A 21,020-nucleotide genomic window follows, 5' to 3' on the forward strand; every position below is an offset into this window, starting at 1 on the left:
TGACTGACTGGAACACTCTGATTCACATTTTACATGAACACCATCCTCACACATGGTTTATATTTGGCCACTAGAGGGAGATGTTGGACTTTACATACTAACATGAACACAAGCAGCTCAACAGTGATACTTCCGCAGTTTGTTTTTTGTTTTTTAAATAAATAAATCAGATCCCAGCTACTCCTGTACAGGAAATCTGGACCTTGTAGGTCAAAGACTCTGCTCCTAATAATTATTAACCCAGCAGAAATAGCGACTAGAGACTTGTTTAAGCCAGAGGTGGGCAAACACACGTAGTTTTATATCCAATGCTAACTCTGCACATCAGATGACGTCCTCAGTAAGTTGGCCCCGCAGTTAAGGAAAGTCACAGCCACATCTGTTAATGGCAGCTCTCCTCAAATGATTTGAGTACTTGGTAAATTATAATAACAGGCTCTTGCCTACACCTGTGTGCCTATACTGCCCCTTTCTGGTAAAGCATTTACCCGATCATGCAAAAATACGGATCGGCCATAACAAAATATTTAGAAAATTGTACAATTTTTTAATGTCAAGATTTGCTAACTTTTCTTTGTTTGAAACTACAAAAACCTGGATGTTCTAGAAGTTGTTAAGGTTCAAAATATTGGGGATGGAGACAAGAGAAAAACCACAATAACAACACTGGTCCGGCCGGGTTGAGTCAAACGATGATTTAATGATCACACACGTGGGAGATGGACACTGATGCAGACAGCCTCAAAATCTCAAAATGGTGGAGCATTGCTCAAACTTTTATAGCCTCTGGTGTCCCCACCTTATCATAAAAGCCTAAACATTCACATGCTTTCTCTCACACAGCGCCTGAGCTACAACCTTGGCTCCCTGTTTATCTGCTCCTGCTGAAATGGGGCAGAAAACTCCAGCACACTCTGTTCTCTTCTAATCAGACAAATTAGATTTCTTATAACTCAGCAGTATAATGCATCATAAAACAATATCATTCATTCACAACAAGTCAGCAGTTTAATGTAATGCAAATCAGTTTAACTAATGTAATAGTTATCAGCTTCTTCTAATTCAGGAGAATAATGCAAACTAAAACTACATAATAATTCACAATCTTTAATTAGGGGTATAACATGGCATAAAATAATATTATAATCTAACAAAGTACAACAAATGCAAAGAAAATAAATTTCGACACTGACATGAACGTGAACTTGGCAGCTAAAACAAAATCATTGATCCTAATAATGTAACACATACTGAATCCACGGGTTGGATTACAATTGGAAGCTGCAAAAGAATTAGCAACCTTCAGCATGCAAAATAGCCAACACTGAAATATACAGCAGGAGGAGGACTCTTTAAAAAGCTATTTTTTCATGAATATGTTATTTGAGTGTGTTTAAAATGCTCAAACTGTCCATCTGTGACTGACAGACAGACCCACCGATCTTTCAGAGATTATGTTTATGCTGTGGATATGAACAGAATCTGTTCTTGCACTTTACAGGAGAACAGCATGTGTTAGTAGCACTAAAGCAGAAAGTCTGTCATGAAATACATCTGGTTTATCACTTCACAGTACAAAAGAACAGCTTCAGCTTGTAACTCTTTAACATTCCAATAATTTAACAATGTTCTTATTTAACATGCTTGTTTCACATGGTAGGCACAAAGAAGTTAATACACAAAACTGCAGTCTGTAACATGTTTACACTGATATCCCATGAGCTGCCAGGGTTTCAGCTCTGTTATTTATCTTCTATCTCTGAGAGGGGCTACTGAGCTTCCACAGATCACAGGATGTAATAACATCAGGTTAAATGTATAAATATTCACATTGTTACACTCAAGGTGAGATCAAATCTGCTCACACTCAAACAGCAGGTCAGAAAAACATTTACAGCCACAGGAAGCAAAGACAAACATTGAAGAGCAACACGTGTAAAACTTTATCGATAAACAAGCTCATATAAAAATCAATAATAAATAATCTTGACGTGTTTAAACTGAAGAGTCTCCTTCATGGAGGAACAAGTTAAGGCTTCATAGATCAGAGGAAACATGTGACTCTGCAGCTCCATGTAACACATTTCTCTTTGGTTTCATAATAATATCAGATTATTCAGTCGTTCAGTTCTAGCTGATAAATGGACCCTGAGCACTTTGTGTTGTGTTTGTGTTGTCAGTCAGTGTCTGTAATTATTGTGTAACATCTAAACATGAGGATCAGTCTGTGAGTCTGACCTCACAAACAGCTGAACCTGAAGATGACACAAACTCACTGATTCTGATATTGTGACAGAGACGACGCTGAATTCATCACTGTGAACAAACTTATTTCTGTCGACATCAGTGACAAAGAAGATGTTTGTCACATAAAATGGTTTTTGTTGTTGAATATCACTGATCTTATTCTCAGATATGTAACTTTTCTTTGTTTGAATTATGAAGTCCTGAATGTTCCACATGTAACAATAACAGTACTGAGAGTCTGGATCAGCAGGAGTTCAGCTGTATAAAAACAAACTCTGAGATGTTTCAAACAGGCTTAAATTCAACAGGAGGCTGGTGTGAATCCTGACTCTGTTGTTGTTTATGTTTTCTGTAGATCAAAAATCCAACAACAGCAGCAACAAGAAGAACAGCAGAAACTGACAGACCAGCAATCAGTCCAACAATCAGTCCAACAGGTCCATCCTGTTTGTCTCCTCCCGTGTGACCTGCAGGTGAGAAACAGGTGTCAGCTGTCAGGTAGGTGATGAGTGAAGAACAGAACAGAATCCATTTCCTCTTCAAACTGCTGTCAGACATTATCTACTGCACTCTGATCACATCACTCAGACCAGCTGCTTTCTACAAAGTCTCATCAACAACATCTTTAGAAACATCAACAACCAGGAAGCAGCTTCACCTCTGATCACATACACACTCAACTCTACTCACTCACCTGAAACAGTCAGGCTGACGGTGTTGATGCTCTCCCATGACCTTGTCTCTCCGTTGAAGATATTACAATTGTATGATCCACCATCATCAATCGTCACATTCTTCAGAATCAAAGACATGTTTCCATCCTTCATCTGTCTGTCTTGCAGATCCACCCGGTTCTTAAAAGATGGATGCTGGTTGTCTTGATCCAGCTGATCATCCCGGTACAAAAGCACATATTCCTTCGCCAGGTCCGCTCTGCTCCACTTCACAGCTCTGATGGTTTTGTTTGATGGTACTCGACATGGTAGAACTACATCCTGTCCCGACTCAGCTGTGATGTTTTTCTGGTCTGAAAGAGGAAACAAAACAGAGCAGAGAGGTTAAAGGTCAAAGTACAACTCTTGACTTCTACAGCAGCCAATCAGAGAGAGGATCAGAGACCAGTGAGCTCTGCTGACACAGAAGACAGAAAAAAAAAAACCTTCTTGGACTTTATTTTGGGACAAAGTCACCAAACCTCTGCAAAGCTGAGTGAATAATTTTACTATTGAGAAGCACTTTGGTCTTTAAATGTGCTATATAAATAAAGGATTGATTGATTGATTGATAATTTATCAAATAAGAACCTGGCTAAAATTATACCCATTTTAATTTCCTTATACATCTCAATAAGATCAAATCTCACTCAAATAGAGCAGCAAACACATGTGAGAGCTGACTCTTAGTCAGCCTAGTTTGACAGGCTGGGAGCTGAAGACTGAGTGTCTGCTGTGGGGCAGAGAAGTTCCTCCTGTGGAGGTGGTTATTTTGTGTTATTATTTTTTATTCAATTTGTTTTATTTATTTATTTATTTATTTATTTATTTATGTTTTATTCGGATGCTCAGCACTTCTATCAGAGGCTAAAGATCTCTGACATGATTGATTCTGCACACAGAATCCCTCTGAATGAAGATCAGAATATATGAAGATGATTGAACATCATATTTCACCTCACATTGCTCCTGTGTGTTGCTGTGCTGCAGTTCTTATGATGATGTCATTTCAGAGCTGTACATTTCTTCCTCTTTAAGGGAAACTTTTACCGTTTCTGCTCCATCGGGATCAGGTGGGACACGGTGGGCGGAGTCTACAGTCAGCAGGTCAACTGTTGAGTTTGTAAACTGGTTTGATTTGTTTTCGCACAGAGAAAATACGTCACTACAAACCACGTGAGAACGCTGAGCCCGCTCATTGGTCAGATGTCACAGAAGGTGAGTGTGCTGTGAGTGAAAACAGAGTCGTTTCAGGGCTGGTTGCTGACCCTCACGTAACCTTTGCATATCTGTACTTCCTTCTTGTATTGAGAGTATAAAGCACACATAGCAACGGGACGTTTTTAACTCAAACCTGTAACGCGCCCGTGTTTGGGATCACGTTCACACCATAAACGAACCGCACTGAGACCTCCTCCTCCTGAGGGTCTCGGTGGGGTTGTTGCTGTCTACACATGAGTGTGATTACTGTGTTCACACCTGCACGAACCAAACAGGAAAAGAAGACTTTGATTTCAGTAAAGAGTAAAAACACACCTTGCCTTAGTGCCGTTAGCAGTCAGGGTAAAGTTATTGGGAACGGAGGGGACAGGGGCTTTTCGTTTACCTGACCGCACCCCGTAACTCAGGTGTCCTGAGAAAGCTTACACAACCTGCGTATACTTTTTTTTTTAAATTTATTAGATTTAATCCATCCTTCTGATAATTAACAAGCATTTTTCGGTCACTACATGGACATAAGGCACAGTCTAGGGGAGATTCAACACTTTTACATTAAGAGGCAGCGTAATGTTTCAGAGCCTTGTTCGTGAAGTTGAAACAAAGTAGTACCTGAAGGAGAGCTCACCTGAAGAGGCCAAATCCACGACACAGACAAACAGCAGAGTTAAGCAGAGACAGGCTGATGTTAACATTGTAGTTTTATTCGGTACCTCCAAAACATACCGGGGAAACACGACCTGTTTGATCCTCTGCAGCGCAAGTAGCTACAAACGGCGAAAAACTGGCACTCATCAATCTACTTTCTGTTTAACGCCGCAATCCATGACGTCACTGCGCGTCACTCGTTGGCGCGTTTCGGAGAAAAATGTTCTGGTTCTTGTCACAGGTCTGTGCTGTGAGGCAGCATTTTGATTTATTCACATCAGGGTGAGGTGTTCATATATACAGACAGGGAACCACAAGTGAGCCGAATGAGTGGGGTTGCTCTTTGATTCAAGTGGGTGCAGCAAATACACAGAATGAAAGATTTTCACATTTCAAACTGCGCTGCAAGGCCTGACATTTGGAAATGTCTGAAAGAAAAGTTAATTGTTATTCCAGATTCAAACAAACAGCAGCTGAACTATTTTTAATCACATGAGCTTAAAAACGTAATCAAATACTTTTGTTAAAAAGCTACAAAAACAACAAATTTAGTTTTATTCTTTTAAAGCTGAATCATGTGTATGAACCTGTGTCTGGCTACATAAACTCAGAAGAAGTTATTCCTCAAACATGGCCGCCATCACTGCGCTCATGTAACTGAAAACTACAAACCTGCTGCTGATGATGGTCCGAGGCTCGTGGCTCCATAGGCCACCGATTAGTCAGACGTTCAGGTTCAAGCTCAGCTGAACGTAACATTAAGGTGTCAGTGAGTAGAAATGCTACAAAAGCAGAGTAAACGTTCACAATCTGACAGATGGAAATGTTGGTGCTGCATAAATATGATAAAAAAGTCAAAACAAAACAAAACACTGGAGTGAGTTCACTGTATGTATTTATTAATCATATTTAATTAACCCTTTAAGACCGACCATTTAAAAATAGTTATGCAGAACGGAGCGCGCGCGCCGACCGGCTTTAAAGCGGTAAACAGCTTTAGATTCATGGCCTGTTTATGGAGGTTTTAGACATTTTACTTCCTCTTTTTTTTTTAGCAGCTTTCTGATGAAACAGCTGCAACTTTCTTCCCCCAGACACAGAAAAATTGAGTTCCTGTAGTTTCTGTTTAAACCACAAACAGCTCAGAGAGTAACGGTCACTATGTGCAGCACAAAGCTTTAAAGACAGCTACACATTTCATGTTTCAAACTCACACATATGTATGGCACCAAGTGCAATTTTCCCAATGTAACAAAGTATTTGTATAGTACTTATTCTATCGTCTAGTATTCTTTCTATTTTGCATAGTATGTTATTCTGTTTATCTGAATCTATTTTATAGTTTTTTTTCTATTGCTTTTACTGTTCTTGAACTTGAATTCAGCCTGATTTGTTTTTCATGTCTTTTCCTCCATCATCAGTTATCAGGAGAGCAGACAGTCAAAGTACAAGAATCCAAACAAACACAGAGATTCTACTTACAGAGCAGACACAGCACAGATGTTTCCTTCATCGTCCTTCTCACTCATTTGAGCTTTTTTTCATTTCTGCCACTGTCACCAAGTAAAGCCCGCCCTCTTCCTCTGAGCACGTATTCTTCCTCCATTCATACAAACAGTGGCCGATCACTAACTTCATTAAGATTCATGTGATGAAGCTATTCTAATATATACCTATGAGCACACCGACACTATTTTCTCCCTATTTTGCCTCCAATCGGTTGCACATTCTTTAAAAAGTGATCTTGAGCAACAGTTCTCCAGGATGAAGGTTTGTCTCTGGACTTTGGCTCCTTCCCACATATTTTTAACAGTCCTTGCACCTGATCCATGAATCATTCAGGTATAAAAATTCAAATTGATGAACCTGTTTTGTTTCTAAACAATTTTTCAAATAAGCAAAGAACCAACATTAAACTGTAACTTCAGAGACTTTATTACAAGCAACCTGTCCCAACAACACATTTGCTTCCATTTCTTTAGTTAGATTTAGGGAACCTGCCAAAGATAAGACAGTTTGACAGACAGAATAATAGAATTGCACCGACAATCTGATTCTTTAACAGATATCTTAAAACTTGGAGTATCTCAGTACAGTGTGCAGTGGGTCCTTAAAAATCTGATTAAACTGGACAAGTGAAAGAGGAACGAAGAAGTTTCAGGCCTACAAAAACAACAATCTGCAGCAGATGAACAGTCTGTGAAAGTCATGTCCTGAAGAAACAGGACCCGAGAGATGCATCTGAGCCTTCAGTTGATTCATCTGCTGTTCACTGAAGTCTCATCAGTGAACAGTTTCATGTTGTGGAGCTTCATTTCAGTCGCTGTTGATGATCTAGTTAAAACTGATGAGCCATGCAGTACCTCCTGTAAACACACTGTTGAAGCATATTTGGATGGAGCAGCACACAGTTGACTATCAGCCATGAACAGCTGTTACACATGAGTAAGAAGCTACTTTGTATTTAAAGAGATGGGAAAGCATTGGATCAGCTCCTCATCGCCCTCTGCTGGTTACTTTATGAGTTGAGCTGTTTCATATAACGTGATGTAAAGAAGTGGGACTCTCCAGTGAAGCACGGTGAGAGTCGTTATCCACACATGGAGAAAACGTGGAACAGTGGTGAAGCTTCGTGGTTAGGAAAGTGTAGTGAAATAAGCCGTCGATGCTTGAGTGACTGAACTCGGTTCTTCAAAGATCAGCGTGACAGCTGCCAACAAACTGGCACAACCAGTTACTCAGTTCAGGAGGTGTTCACTGTTTCCCAGCACTACATTTATATACAGCATGTTGGTGCACAATCTGGCACAGGAAGCAGAATATTATCAGTCTGCAGGTGTAACAGCTGCACTCTGCAGAAAAACTGAGACAATCACTGCTCTGTGCTCCTATTGGTCAACTGCACATGACTGAGGGAAACATTAGAAAAGAAACAAGTACAATAATAATAATAATAAAAGAACAAAAACATGTCGGTGCTTGTTCTGAGACGTGAGGAATTGCCCTTTTTCCTCCTATGCATATGGGGCTGTGTGTTCCTCTGGTGACAGTTTTTGACTTAAACACAATTTGATCAATTTAAAGAGAAACTCAGGCAGCAACTGTGAACTTTCAGTATCACAGGCATTAATAACACCTCCCAACACTTCGAGTGGCCACGTCGTAGGTTCTATATACAAGTTTACAGCAGACGTATAAATTAAGCAGTAGCTTAACTAGTAGGTTAAATCTCGATCAAATGACATACCGTAGTAAGTATGAGGTCTTTTTTTTAATAAGGCAGTGCCTCTCAGCTCTCCTCCTCAGAATTTTTGTCTACTGGCTTTAATATGTTTAATAAATGCATTGATTTTTTTACCTTCGTAATATGAATATTTTTAAGGGTTTTTAAACCATCGTTGTTATTGAAAAATATTTAATGTGTTTAATGTGCTTCTGTAGGCGTTTTCAACAAACATCAGTTTTTAAACTGTGTTTTCATTTTAGGGTTTTTTAAACCTTGTGATGGTCGTCAGGAGACTTATAGCTCCTGACTCTGAATCTCAGCATCATTATTGCAGTAAATGCAAAGAAAGATCCCAAAACAACACAAAAGAAAACCTGAAACAATCCCACCAATAAATGACAGACCGATTTTAAGTCCAACAGGGATATCCTTTATCCCTCCATCCTCCGTGTCTCCCTGGTGACCTGCAGGAGAGAAACAGGAGGGTGTCAGCATTCATGATGAGTGAAGAACAGAAGAGAATCTAATCCAACGTCAGCAAGCAGCTTCACCTCTGATCACACATAGTGAACTCTGCTCACTCACCTGGAGGAAGAACACTCATCTTGACGGTTCCCATGATCTCCCATGATGCTGATTCTCCCACAATGACACGACACTCGTATGTTCCAGCATCATTAATCGTCACATCCTTCAGAATCAAAGACACGTCTCCATCCTTCATCTGTCTGTCCTGCAGATCCACCCGGTTCTTAAAAGATGGATGCTGGCTTGTTTGATCAAACAGCTCATCTCGGTACAAAAGCACATATTTATCTCCCAGGTCAGCTCTGCTCCACTTCACAGCTCTGATGGGTTTGCCTTGTGGAGCTCGACATGTCAGAGTGACGTTCTGTCCAGACTCAGCTGTGATGATTTTCTGCTCTGAAAGAGGAAACAACACAGAGCAGAGAGGTTAAAGGTCAAAGTACAACTGTTGACTTCTACAGCAGCCAATCAGAGAGAGGATCAGAGACCAGTGAGCTCTGCTGTCACAGAGGACAGAAAAAAAAACCTTCTTGGACTTTATTTTGGGACAAAGTCACCAAACCTCTGAGTTTATCAGGTTTGACTCCCGTTTGTATGTAATCAGTGTTTATGTCCTTGTATCTTATGAAAGCACTGAACGAGTTGTGGATCTCCCTGCTGAATAACACAGCAAGCATATAGATAGTGACGGTGTGGAGAAGGGAGAAATACAGAGCAAGACTAAGGTCAGATATTATATATTATATATCCTGCAGATACTCCAAAGACAGCGAGAGCAGTGGTTCAGGTCAGACACACAGAGAGCAACGAGGAGACGGATTTAAGAGTGAGCGTGTCGGGAAAGAAGAAAGAAGGAAAAACTGGAAAAACAAGCTGTGCTGAATTTCAAAGACGCAGGACATTAGAAAGCTGCTAAAATGATTATTTTCAGCCTTTTCCACTGTGGAGGACAAACACACAGGCCTGTGTTCTCACAGGTTACACTAAATGTTTAAAAAAATACACTTTTATGAAAATACTGAATAAAACGTTTAACTAAAAATAAAATGTATAGTTCAGTGTTGAATATTAAATAAAATATAGTATATAAAAGTGCATTTGAATGGAGTCACGGCTCAGTGTCTGACAGTCTAACTGTGTCTCACAGGCCTGAATGTGAGCTTGAAGCCATCATTGTTGTTGTAATGTGGATGTTTCCATCAGATCACAAACAGTATTTACTTCAGCAGGATTTTTATATTTGAAATTTTATCATTTGTCCCAAAAAAAAGGAAGCCAAAAATATCCAAAAGCTTATTTTACTTTCAATTTGTTGATCCTGTTTGGACACACACATCTGTACTTGGTGAGTTTGCCTACCTGAGTGAGGTGACCTTTAAGTCTCTCCAGCCAGGATCAGAACTGTCTGAATTCTCTAAATAGTAAAAAAGGAGCTTCGAGGTTTATTATGTCCTTTAGCAGAGAAGACAAAGTTTTAATTGTGTGTTATTATTTTAATTGAAGTGTTTCTTTTATTTATTTATATTTTATTCTGACGTATTTGATCCTGTGTTCAGCACTTCTGTCAGAGGTTAAAGTCCCTCATAAATAAAGTTCATGATGATTGAACATCACATTCCTCCTGTTTGTTGCTGTGCTGCAGTTTTTACGATGGTGTCATTTCATAGCTGTAAAATCACGACCTTTACTTTAATGTCCCGTCAGGATGTGGGAGCTGAATCTTCAGCCTGCTCCTTAAAATCGCAACCTTATAATGAAGGGAAACTTTCACGGTTTCTGCTCCAGCGGGATCAGGTGGGACACGGTGGGCGGAGTCTACAGTCAGCATGTCAGCTGTTGAGTTTGTAAACTGGTTTGATTCGTTTACATACAGAGAAAAGGCGTCGCTACAAACCACGTGGGAACGCTCAGCCCGCTCATTGGTCAGACTCACAGACGGTGAGCACACTACAGGTGTAGTGTGCTGTGTGAGGAAACAGAGTGGTTTCAGGGCTGGTTGCTGACCCACACAGACCTTTGCACATCTGTACTTCCTCCCTGTATTGAGAGTATAAAGCACACGTGGCCACGGGACGTTTTTAACCCAAACCTGTAACGCGCCGCTGGCAGCTGGTTGGGATCACGTTCACACCATAACGAGACCCTCTGAAGGAGTCGGTCTCGGTGGGGTTGTCCACACATGAGTGTGATTACTGTGTTCACACCTGCACAAACCAACCGAAGCAAACAGGAAAACAAGCCTGAACACCCCAAGCCACACCCACATGATTTACAAATCTGTCAGTTTCTCTGATCGTGACTCAAGAGTTGGGAGTTTGCCTTGTAATCGGAAGGTTGCCGGTTCGAGCCCCGGCTTAGACAGTCTCGGTCGTTGTGTCCTTGGGCAAGACACTTCACCCGTTGCCTACTGGTGGAGGTCAGAGGGCCCGGTGGCGCCAGTGTCCGGCAGCCTCGCCTCTGTCAGTGCGCCCCAGGGTGGCTGTGGCTACAATGTAGCTGCCATCAGTGTGTGAATGCGTGGATGACTGAATGTGTAAAGCGCTTTGGGGTCCTTAGGGACTAGAAAAGCGCTATACAAATACAGGCCATTTACCATCTCCTCATAAAGTCTCCTGCACATCCCAAAAGTTGATTCGGTTCACGTGGATGTAGCGTTTTCAGTGGGAGAAACGTTTGGTCACTCATCCAGGTGACTCCTTCAGTCTCAGCTCACTGCAGGTTTCAATCTTATAAACAGTACGTTTGCATAATGACTGAAACCAGCCCAGTGAAGGAACAATGACTGGCACAATGGCTGTGAGGTCAGTTCCTTAATCATTACTGTGCAAGTTCTCCTGCACACCTTTCCTTTAGCTTGTGACGTCATTCATGGTGGTCTGGATAGAGTGACAGGAAAGGAGGGCAGAGGGGCTTCTTGTTTACCAGACCGAACCCCTGCCTCGTAGCTCAGGTGTCCTGAAGCAGCTTACACAAGCTGCGTACACTCTTTTTAAAAGAATATATCCTTCTAAAAACAAAACAGTATATTTCGGTCTAACCGTTTTTGTCCACTACCAGGACATAATGCACAGGCGGGGTCTCGGGGGGATTTGACAGTTTGACAGTAAAGGAGAGCGATGTTCATGAAGAAAAAGGAAGCAGTACCTGAAGGAGCGCTCACCTGAGGAAGCCAAATCCACGACACAGACGAACAGCAGAGCCACGCAGAGACACGCTGATGTTAACAGAGTCATTCTAGTTTAACTCGGTATACGTCTAAAATATACCGGAAAAACACGACCCGTGGATCCTTTATGGTGCAGGTATAAACAGAACTAATTAACATGCACCCACTAATCAGTGTGCTTTTGAGGCGTTTACGCCGCATCACAGTGACGTCACTGCCGAGGCGCGAGACACTGTTTTCAGTGTGAATTAGATTCTTGAGCAGTACTTTTAAAACGGCAGCTTAGAAACCCACTGAATGAAGCACAAACTCAGTGTCTTTACAACAGGAGTGTTCATGTGTTCATTCGGCAATTTAGAAAAAATATCAAATATCGTCGTCCTACATTCAAGTCTGAGTCTTTAAATCTGCTGGAAACACAACACAAAGAAAACCTGCTCAGCCTGCTGAGACCACGCCCTCGTTTTAGGTTTGACAGCATTTCTACTCGATGATGACTTCAGCGTGAACTGAGGCTGCAGTGTGGGGAAGGCCTCAGAGAGTGGCTGCTCCCGGCCGGGCAGATCCTCGTGTACGTATGAGAAGTGAATGAATTAAGGGAGGGACACGAAGACAAGAAGAACAGCGTGTAGTGGCGGGGGCCGTATATAGAGAGGGAACCAGAAGTGAGCCGAATAAAACATAAATTATATAAAAATGTATCTGAATGCACCATTTTAAATCACATGATCTTAATAGTGTAATGCAAGACTTTTATTAAAGCCCTACAAAAATTACAAAACTATGATTTTCCAAACACTTATGAACGGTTCGAGGCTCGTGTCTCCACAGGTCACAAATTGGTCAGACGTTCAGGTTCAGTTACAATCAGACAGACAGAATTTAAATAGTTGGTGTCACATAAATATGATTAAAGTAAATTAAAGAGAAAACGCTGGAGTGAGTTCACTCAATATATTTATTAATCGTATTTTAAAACAGATCACATTTAATTAGACAGCTTTAGATTCATGGCCTGTTTATGGACGACTCGGACGTTTAACTTCCTCTTTTTAAGATAAGCAACTTTTTTTCCTTTTCCCCAGGAAAAAGAAAAAAAGCTTCTTGAGTTATGACACATGTAATTAATTAATTATTGACACATTTAATTAATTATTTAATGGTGTATTTAATTAATTCATTATGGCAGTCCTGGCGTTCCATACTCTTATACCTATTTTTAACACATTCCTAGTACCCGACCCATAAATTATTAAGGCATAAAAAGGAATTTACTCATAGGAACCTCGTGTAAACACACTGTCAATGCTGTAAAAGCATATTTTGACAGGAAAACACTTATTTGACTATCAGTCATGGACAGTTGTTACACATTAGTGAGAAGTTACTTTGTATTTGAAGAGATGGGAAAGCATTGCATGGATGAGCTTGACCTTTTAACCAGGAGGTCAGCTCCTCATCGCCCTCTGCTGGTGACTTTATGAGATGAGCTGTTTCATATTAAGTATCAGCCTCCCCACTGATTTCTTACTTCCATATTTGTCACACTTTATTTTCTCATAACATCAAAAATTAATTTTAGATATTATATTTTGGCATTTTGTCTTTAACAGTTAAAATAGACATGAAGCTGACAGACTTGCTGAATCAAGAGTCACTGAAGTAGAACGTGTCCGACAAGCCACGATCTACAGAAGAGCTGAGAAACAAAGTCACTGACATCTATCAGACTGGGAAGTGAAGTATGATGAGAGTCGTTATCCACACATGGAGAACACGTGGCACAGTGGTCTTCATGGTGTTCATGGCCAGGAAAGTGTAGTGAAACAGGCCTCCGAAGATCAGCATTGATCAGTGCAGGTTATCAAAAAGACTGATTGTTGCTCGCACAACCAGTTATTCAGTTTAGGAGACACGTGCTGTTTCACAGCACTGTAGACCACACAGAAAGTGAACCCTGAATAACAGATCTCTTTATTTCAAATCACATCTTTGTTTAAAATAAAACAATCAGATTATGGCTCAGACAGCAGCAGCTTCTCTCCTACAGTCCAACTTTATATAAAATCATTTTAACCAAGTTTATATACGTCTGTCAAAATCTTTTATTTGAGTTTATTCAGTATTTAAACATATTTTGTATCATTTAACATCCCACATTATAAAACTCACACAAAACTCTTTGGTTTCATCCTGTTGAAAACCTGCGTTGTGACTGAAGTTCTGCAGGATTAAAGTTCATCTCTTCATCAACACAGTTGGTCTGACTCAGTTTAACCTCCTGAGCTCTAGTTTAGGATTATTATTTGATCCTGATTATTGGATTTTTATTTGGTGAGTTTTATCTGGAGACCCCGAATCAATTTTCTGGAGATTAAACTCCAACGACAAACAGGAGCAGCAGTGACAACAAGAAAAGGGAAAAGAAGAAGAAGCACACCAGAACCTGATAGATGATTCATCTGTCCTTTAGATCCATCCTTTGTGTGACCTGCAGGAGAAAAAGTAGATCAGGTAGAGTCTAACAACCAGGAAGCAGCTTCACCTTCACTGAATATAAAATAAAATCTGAAACAATCCCACCAATAAATGACAGACTGATTTTAAGTCGACCAGCGATATCCTCCTTCCCTTCATCCTTTGTGTGTTCTGGCTGAACTGCAGGAGGGAAACAGGAGCGATGTCAGCATTCATGTAGGTAATGAGTGAAGAACAGCACAGAATCCAACGACAGGGAGCATCTTCACCTCTGATCACACACACTGAACTCTGCTCACCTGGAGGATCAACTCTCAGATAGATGATGCTGATGAGCTTCATGCTGTCTCCCTCTCTCTTGACACGACACTTGTATGTTCCAGCATCATTAATCGTCACATCCTTCAGAATCAAAGACACGTCTCCATCCTTCATCTGTCTGTCCTGAAGATCCACCCGGTCCTTAAAAGATGGATGCTGCTCATCTGGAACAAACTGCCCACCCCGGTAAACAAGGACAGTTTCCGGCTCCAGGCCTTCTCTGCTCCACTCTACAACTATGATGTTTTTGTTTAGAGCTCCACATGTCAGAGTGACCTTCTTCTGTCCAGACTCAGCTGTGACGGTTTTCTGTTCTGAGAGTGAAACAACACGGTTTACCAGACTGCACCCCTGCCTCGTAGCTCCGGATTCCTCTTAATCTATCCTTATGAGAAACAACACTATCAGTTATACCATCATTATCCAGTAAAAGGACAGGATGCACAGGCTGGTCTCAAGGAAATTCAGCAGTTTTACAGCAAATGAGAGCAATGTTTCAGGGCCTTGTTCATGAAGTCTAAAGACAAAGTGCAGAAACTGAAAATACTCCGTCCAGATGAACAGAATCAACTTTTTTGGAAACAGAAAGTAAAGAACTCACCTGAAGACGCCAAATCAGCAAACAGCAGAGCCACACAGAGACATAATGATGTTAATGGAGTCATCGTAGGTTAATTCAGTACGTCCAAAATATACTGGGAATAAACAGGACCTGTGGATCATTTATGGTGCAGGTGTAAACAGAGGAAAACCGATGGAGGCACGCCCACTCATCGATGTAGTTTCGGTCTTTTTAAGTCCACATTCCAGTCATGTCACTGCTGAGTTGGCACATTCCAGAGAAAATGAGAAAAATTAGATTTGTTCTGGTTTAGTCACACGTCTGTGCTGTGAGGCAGGATTTTGGCTTATTGAGATAACTTCAGGGTAAACCTTGGGTTGTAATGTACTATAAATGTGCTTCACTTCTTACCTGTACATTGCCATGGTAACCTATGCTGTGATTAGAGATCAGTAGACATGCAATCACTTGAATTAAGCAAAAGCTGAGTCGCTTTATAACAGCAATGTTCATGTGTTCATTTGCTGATATAAAATATGTAGAAAATCACCGTCCTTCATTTTACTCTGAAGAGTTTTTGAATCAGCTGGAAACATACAAATAAAAACCTGCTCAGCCTGCTGAGACCACATCATCATTTTAGGTTCGACAGCATTTCAAGTAGATGAATTGAGGCTGCAGTTTGGGGAAGGCCTCAGCGATGACAGGTGGCTGCTACTAGTCCGGGCAGATCCTCATCAATGTGAATGAAAGAGGGAGGGACAGGAAAACAAGAACGAACAGCATGTAGTGGCGAGGGAACCAGAAGTGAGCCGAACACATTCGACATACAAAGACAGGCTGGGATCCATGTACAGATTGAATTTACAGTTCAGTGTTGAATAATTCATGAAATAAACGATATAAAACGTGTATTTGGATGAGATGCACCACAGAGTCATGGCTCAGTGTCTGAGAGCTTGACTGAGTCCCAAAGGTCTGAATGTTTTCATGAGATCAGAAACAACATTTATTTTAAAGCTTTCATCAGCATTTTGATATTTGAAATTTATCCTAAAGAGATTTTGATGGAAAATGAAAATATTTAAAAGTTAATATATATTGTTGAGAACAATGACAGTAGTCTGGCTGTTTCTGTTTCGGTCTGTTTTCCTGTTTGGGTGCAACTAAAAACATATTTTGTGTTTTGGCCTCGTTTAACACTCCTGTTCTACAAAGATGAACTATTTAGCACAGAGGAGCTGAATCTGTGATGGGTCCTGATAAATGGGGATTCCAGCTGTTTTGTAGGTGAAGATGAACTTTTCAAGGTAGCATTATAAGCTCCTTACTTTTTAAAAAATGGTTAAAGATAACTATGAGGACACGTAGGAGTCTGACAACATGTCCATCGAGAAAAGAGGAAGAATAAAGGAGCAGATGTTTGCAGCTGGACTATTTTTAAGCACAAGCTTAAAAACTTAATGCAATACTTTAGTAAAAATGTACAAAGTCTACAAATTATTATTAGTATTTTATTTTAATTAAATAAAATAATTTAATTTTTATTTAATATTTTAATCGCCATCATCACTGCGCTCATGTAACTGAAAACTACAAACCTGTTGATGATGATGGTCCGAGGCTCGTGGCTCCACAGGCCACTGATTAGTCAGACGTTCAGGTTCAAGCTCAGCTGAACGTAACATTAAGGTGTCAGTGAGTAGAAATACTAGAAAAGCAGAGTAAAAGTAGTCAGTTACAATCTGACAGATGGAAATGTTGGTGCCACATAAATATGATTATAAAGTAAAAGAAACACTGGAGTGAGTTCACTGAATGTATTTAAAACAGATCATATTTCATTAAACAGCTTTAGATTCACGGCCTGTTTATGGAGGATTCAGACATTTCACTTCCTCTTTTTAACATCAGCAGCTGGAACAGCTGGAACTCTTTTCTTTCCTTTTCCTCCCAAAACAGAAATTTAGCTTCTTTAGTTTCTGCTTAAACCACAAACAGCTCAGAGAGTAACGGTCACCATGTGCAGCACAAAACTGTAAAGACAGTTACAGGTGACTGAAATGATGAACATGTTAAATTTCATGTTTCAGCTTCTCAGCTGTGTTGATATGACGAGTGGATGATTTGAGCTTTTTTTCATTTCTGTCACTGACACCAGGTAAAGCCCGCCCTCTTCCTCTGAGCACGCTTTCTTCCTCCAGTCGTACAAACAGTGGTGGATCGCTAACTTCATTAAGATTCATGTGATACATTTTATTCTAATATATAACTATGAACATAAATTTCTCCCTATTTTGCCTCCAGTCGGTGACACATTGTTGGCATTTTTTAAACGCGATCGTGAGCAACAGTTCTCCAGGATGAAGGTTTGTCTTTGGACATTGGCTACTTTTACACTCATTTTTAACACAGTCCTATTAGCTGAGCCTGAATCATTCGGGCAGTAAAAGGAACTCAAGGGATCAACCAGTTTGTTTATACACATTTTTCAATTAAGCAGAGAACCAATGTCAAACTCTAACTTTAGAGACTTTGTTACCCGAAGTCTGTCACAACCACACATTTGTTCACATTTCTTTAGTTAAATTTAGGAAACCTGCCAAAGATTTCACAGTTTGACAGACACAAACTCCCAGATTTATTTCCCACTTAAAAAGATAAATGGCTTCTCAGTAGACCCGCTGCTCAGATGAAATAAGTGCCTGGATGACTTTGAACGTTTTACATTTTAATGAGCAGAAAACAGAAGTGATGGTTTTTGGTGGCACTTCTGAGGCCACTACTACAAATCTTGGTTTGCTGGCACAGTTTGTTAAACCAGTCATCACTAATCTGGGAGTTAAAATGCAGGCAGATCTTCAACTTGAAAGTCAGGTCAGAGCTGTTGTAACATCTAGTTTTTTTCATTTGAGGCAATCAGCCAAAATAAAGCCCATCTTATCAAAACAGCTTTTTGAGACAGTAATCCTTTGTTACATCTAGGCTGGATTATTGTCACGCACTTTACTGCGGGGTTAGTGATGCATCCATTAGGCGTCTGCAGGTTGTGCAAAATGCTGCAGCTCGTCTTTAAACTGGAACAAAAAAGTCTGAGCCCATTATCCCCATTTTAATTTAACTCCACTGGCTACCTGAAACATTTTAGGATTGTTTTTAAAATTCTCTTATTTGTTTTTAAATCTCTTAATGGTGATTGTGCTTTTGCAGTAGCTGCTCCAATGTTGTGGAATCTGCACGTTAGGAAGGCCTCTTTTTTTTTTTTTAGTTTAAAGCATGTTTATTTGCTGAAGCCTTTGGCACTGTTTAAGGGGACTGACTCAATTTGTTTTAACATGTTTTATTTTATTTTATCTTATTTTTATTTTATTTTTACTTTGCTTATGCTATTTGCATGTACAGCACTTTGTCAACTCTGGTTTTATGTTAAAGTGCTTCATAAATAAATTTTATGGTATAATGTTATTGCACCAACAAAGTGATTCTTAAAAGCTCAAAACTTGGGTTAAAGTGGAAACAGGAGAAGTCGAGGAGAGAAGAAGTATCAGGTCTAAAGAAAAACGATGCATGAAAAGGCAGCATTTCAAATTACACAAGAACTGCACTGAAAATTGGAACAGATCTTATAATGTGACGAATCCAAATTTTACAGTTTTGGTTCAAATCATCATCAGTATATAGTATATAGATAAATAACTATATAATATATATATACATATATATATATATTTAGATATATATATCTAAATATATATATATAATATATATATTTAGATATATATTATATATATATCTAAATATATATATTATATATATATATAATATATATATTTAGATATATATTATATATTATATATATATCTAAATATATATATTATATATATATATCTAAATATATATATTATATATATATATTTAGATATATATTATATATATATATATCTAAATATATATATATAATATATATATTTAGATATATATATATATTATATATATATATCTAAATATATATATAATATATATATTTAGATATATATATATATTATATATATATATATAAATATATATATAATATATATATTTAGATATATATATATTATATATATATCTAAATATATATATATAATATATATATTTAGATATATATTTCAGTATGTTCGGAGGAAGAGGTTACAACAGTGAGCTTGTACTGCTGTAAAACAGGGCGGAGGCTCTGTTGTGGGTTGGAGCTTCATTTCAGCCAGTGCTGTTGGTGATCTTGTTAAAACTGATGGAGTCATGAACACAGAAAAATAGCATCAGATTGATCCACCGTGCAGTACCTCCTGTAAACACCCTGTTAGTGCTGTGAAAGCGAACAGCACACAGTTGACTATCAGTCACGGACAGATGTTACACAGTAGTGAGAAGTTATTTTCTATTTGAAGAGAAGGGAAAGCATTGGATGGACGGGCTCCCCGTCGCCCTCTGCTGGTTAATTTATGAGATGAGCTGTTTCATATAAAGTGGCATGAAGAGGTATCAGCATCAAACCTTATTTTTGAACATTACTTCTTTGGCATTTTGCCTTGATTGGACGGCAACAGTGAACATAGACATGAAGCTGATAGATGTCAGGATGAAAAAACTCTTTTTTTTTATTTAGATTTATGAAGAACTGCAAAAAAGTGATTTCTATTCAGCATGTTGGTGCACAACAATCTGGCACAAGAAGCAGATGACTGCGGGAAACATAATAAAAGAAACAAGTACAATAATAATAATAATATTAATGATGATGATGATAAAGGAGCAAAAACCATCTCGGTGCTTGTGTTGGGACGTTGTGAGGAATTCGAGTGTCTGTTTTCATCACTGGATGAGACTCTGCTGTTTGCTGAGGATGATGAAGAGTTTGTTCCTCAGCTCAGTGTGAAGTTTCCTCCACAGACAGTTTAACTCGAGGCTCAGCAGTGAAGTTACAGTCTGACATTTTAAGATAAAAAGCTTAAGACTGATCTTAGCATTGTCAAATAAAATAAACAAATAAACACAAGAAGAAGCTTTATACTTTGTTTCAATGCTAAAAAAAACAAAAGTTAGATAAAAATAAAAAAAATTCCTATTTAAAATTTCTTTTTTCCATGTCAGCTTCACATTCAGAGGGATCCTGTAACGCTGTCACATACAAACATGAAAATGTAGCTGCATGTTGTGTCGACCACGATGACTGTGATTGGTCGGTTAGGTATGTCCTCCTGTGCAGATGTGACTGTGTTCCTCTGGTGTCTGTTTTTGACTTAAAGAGAGAAACTCCAGCTGCAGCAACACAACATCACTGCTGCACCACCTCCCAAAAACCACATCGTTGGTTTTATATAAATTTAAAGCACAGGTGAAAATGAAACGGAGTTTGGTTAAAGTTTACTCATACATGAGGTCATAGTTTTATTGATACCTTCAATATATTTAATAAATCCTTTCATATTTCTGCTTTCATATTTTGAGAGTTAGAGGTCCTAAGAGTTGTTTAAACCTTCGTTGTTTTTGAAACATTCCTGTTTTTTATGCTGACCTTCCTTCTGGTTGTTCCATCATCACAGTGTTACATAGTAACCATCATGAATTAGACCACCTAATCTGTTTCTTCATCTTTTTGAACCAACATCATTTTTAAATAGTGTTTTTAAACCATCAGGAGACTAGTATGACCTCTGAAATATTTTCTTTTTTAATTTTCTGGAGATGAAAATCCAACGACAAACAGGAGCAGCAGTGACAACAAGAAAAAGGAAAAGAAGAAGAAACACACCAGAACCTGATAGATGATTCATCTGTGCTTTAGATCCATCCTTTGTGTGACCTGCAGGAGAAAAAGGAGACGTGTCCGCAATCAGGTAAAGTCCAACAACCAGGAAGCAGCTTCACCTCTGA

At 39.2% G+C, this 21,020-nt stretch overlaps 3 protein-coding genes across 3 annotated transcripts; all 3 read right to left on the reverse strand.

Annotated features, from left to right (window-relative positions):
• Window positions 1-690: 690 nt before the first annotated feature.
• Window positions 691-5,305, reverse strand: LOC147334092 (uncharacterized). Its single transcript, XM_086286762.1, has 3 exons — window positions 4,807-5,305; window positions 2,942-3,274; window positions 691-2,714 (listed from the first exon to the last, which is right to left on the reverse strand). Exons 1-3 carry the CDS (start codon window positions 4,871-4,873, stop codon window positions 2,533-2,535), a joined length of 582 nt encoding a protein of 193 aa, XP_086142888.1. The 5' UTR covers window positions 4,874-5,305; the 3' UTR covers window positions 691-2,532.
• A 1,216-nt stretch (window positions 5,306-6,521) lies between these two features.
• On the reverse strand, window positions 6,522-12,092 carry LOC147334093 (coxsackievirus and adenovirus receptor-like). Its single transcript, XM_086286761.1, has 3 exons — window positions 11,741-12,092; window positions 8,638-8,976; window positions 6,522-8,516 (listed from the first exon to the last, which is right to left on the reverse strand). The coding sequence occupies exons 1-3, from the start codon at window positions 11,811-11,813 to the stop codon at window positions 8,347-8,349; spliced, it is 582 nt and encodes a 193-aa protein (XP_086142887.1). The 5' UTR covers window positions 11,814-12,092; the 3' UTR covers window positions 6,522-8,346.
• A 1,637-nt stretch (window positions 12,093-13,729) lies between these two features.
• LOC147334094 (coxsackievirus and adenovirus receptor-like) lies at window positions 13,730-15,280 on the reverse strand. The gene is made up of 3 exons (XM_086286786.1): window positions 15,147-15,280; window positions 14,524-14,859; window positions 13,730-14,404 (listed from the first exon to the last, which is right to left on the reverse strand). The coding sequence occupies exons 1-3, from the start codon at window positions 15,208-15,210 to the stop codon at window positions 14,268-14,270; spliced, it is 537 nt and encodes a 178-aa protein (XP_086142912.1). The 5' UTR covers window positions 15,211-15,280; the 3' UTR covers window positions 13,730-14,267.
• Between the last annotated feature and the right edge of the window lie 5,740 nt (window positions 15,281-21,020).

The sequence above is a fragment of the Aulonocara sp. 'chitande type north' Nkhata Bay genome, linkage group LG3 (assembly GCF_057382095.1).
Source record: "Aulonocara sp. 'chitande type north' Nkhata Bay isolate Kocher_YH1m ecotype deep benthic linkage group LG3, A_spYH_male_GT1.1, whole genome shotgun sequence".
NCBI classification, from domain to species: domain Eukaryota; kingdom Metazoa; phylum Chordata; class Actinopteri; order Cichliformes; family Cichlidae; genus Aulonocara; species Aulonocara sp. 'chitande type north' Nkhata Bay.